This window comes from Quercus suber, unplaced genomic scaffold, assembly GCF_002906115.3.
Source record: "Quercus suber isolate HL8 unplaced genomic scaffold, Cork oak 2.0 scaffold_726, whole genome shotgun sequence".
NCBI classification, from domain to species: domain Eukaryota; kingdom Viridiplantae; phylum Streptophyta; class Magnoliopsida; order Fagales; family Fagaceae; genus Quercus; species Quercus suber.
In genome coordinates, this window is record NW_027070166.1 from 21,406 (window position 1) to 22,655 (window position 1,250).

General features: G+C 43.9%; 1 protein-coding gene across 1 annotated transcript; it reads left to right on the forward strand.

Moving 5' to 3' along the window:
* The first annotated feature begins 368 nt into the window (after positions 1-368).
* LOC111987559 (uncharacterized) lies at positions 369-938 on the forward strand. The gene has a single exon (XM_024019272.2). It carries the CDS (start codon positions 369-371, stop codon positions 936-938), a length of 570 nt encoding a protein of 189 aa, XP_023875040.2.
* Positions 939-1,250: the final 312 nt, after the last annotated feature.

Genomic DNA, 1,250 nt, shown 5'->3' on the forward strand with positions numbered 1-1,250 from the left:
AGGAAAAGTTATCTGCCACCCAAAAATGCCCATTGAGGATGGTGGTGGTTTTATGAGAGTGCGGGTTCTTCTTCATATATCTCAACCCTTATGGCGGGGAAGGGTTATTTGCCTCAAGGATGATAAAGAACTATGGGTTTCATTCAAATATGAGCGGCTGCCCAACCTGTGTTACTAGTGTGGGCGCCTAACACATAATGACCGGGATTGTGAGTTGTGGCTAGACAGTGAAGGTTCCCTTGAGGAAACAGATAAACGGTATGGTCCATGGATAAGAGCTCATCCTTTTGCGAGCTCACGCAAGACAGTGGTTACAGTACCGGGTTTCTACGTAAAAAATAAGGACATACCAAAAGGAGGCAAATCCGATGGCTTCCCATGGCGTAAAAAATAAGGACAACCATTATGCTTTTCCTATAATGGACGTACCCCATGCAAACACTCACCCCGTGCTCCCACGTAATCTCCTTCCTTCAAAAATTCCTAACCAAAATACTTCATCTCACCCACTTCAAAAGTCAACGCCTCCACCCCATCATACCTCCAAAACTTCCTCTGTTTCTTCCTCCAAAAACAGAGCACCAAATGACACACACCATGACACCTCAACATCCCTTCATACTTCAAACACGGCCCCACCAACCACTACTACTCCTAACACTGACACAAATAACCCGACCCCACCACCACTCAATACCTCCAAAAATACCTCTGTTCCTCCCTCCAAAAACAGAGCACCTAATGACACCCCTCCCTTGGCCACTTGGAAACGTATTCCAAGACCTGAAACACAAGAAGCTCTGATTAAGACTGAACCTCTGGGGCAGAAACGTGCAGCTCCTCATCATCCACATCAGTCTGATTTACCAAGTAAGAAATATTTGGTTTCTCAAATTGATACTGAAAACATCTTGATATTGGCAGAGGCTGGTTCCTAGCCCTGCCAGAAGCAATGGGTCTACTAGTATAGAACTGTCGTGGGCTTGAGAACCTACGTACAAAAGATTAGCTTGCGGATATGGTGTGAGCAAAAGATCCCTCGATCGCGTTCATAGCCGAAACATGGACCGATAAAGCAAGGCTAAAGAGAGTTCAGAGAAAAATTCAATTCAAAAACATGTTTGAATAACCTAGGAGAGATAAGGTAGGAGGTTTGGCCTTATTTGGAAGGAATATTTTCCACTAGACATTGAAACTTTTTCTCCAAATCATATTGATAGCACAATCAACAAAAACCAGGTTAATGAATG

Coding starts and splice junctions, on each gene's coding strand:
- LOC111987559 (XM_024019272.2), top strand. CDS start 369: ATGGCTTCCCATGGCGTAAAAAATAAGGACAACCATTATGCTTTTCCT.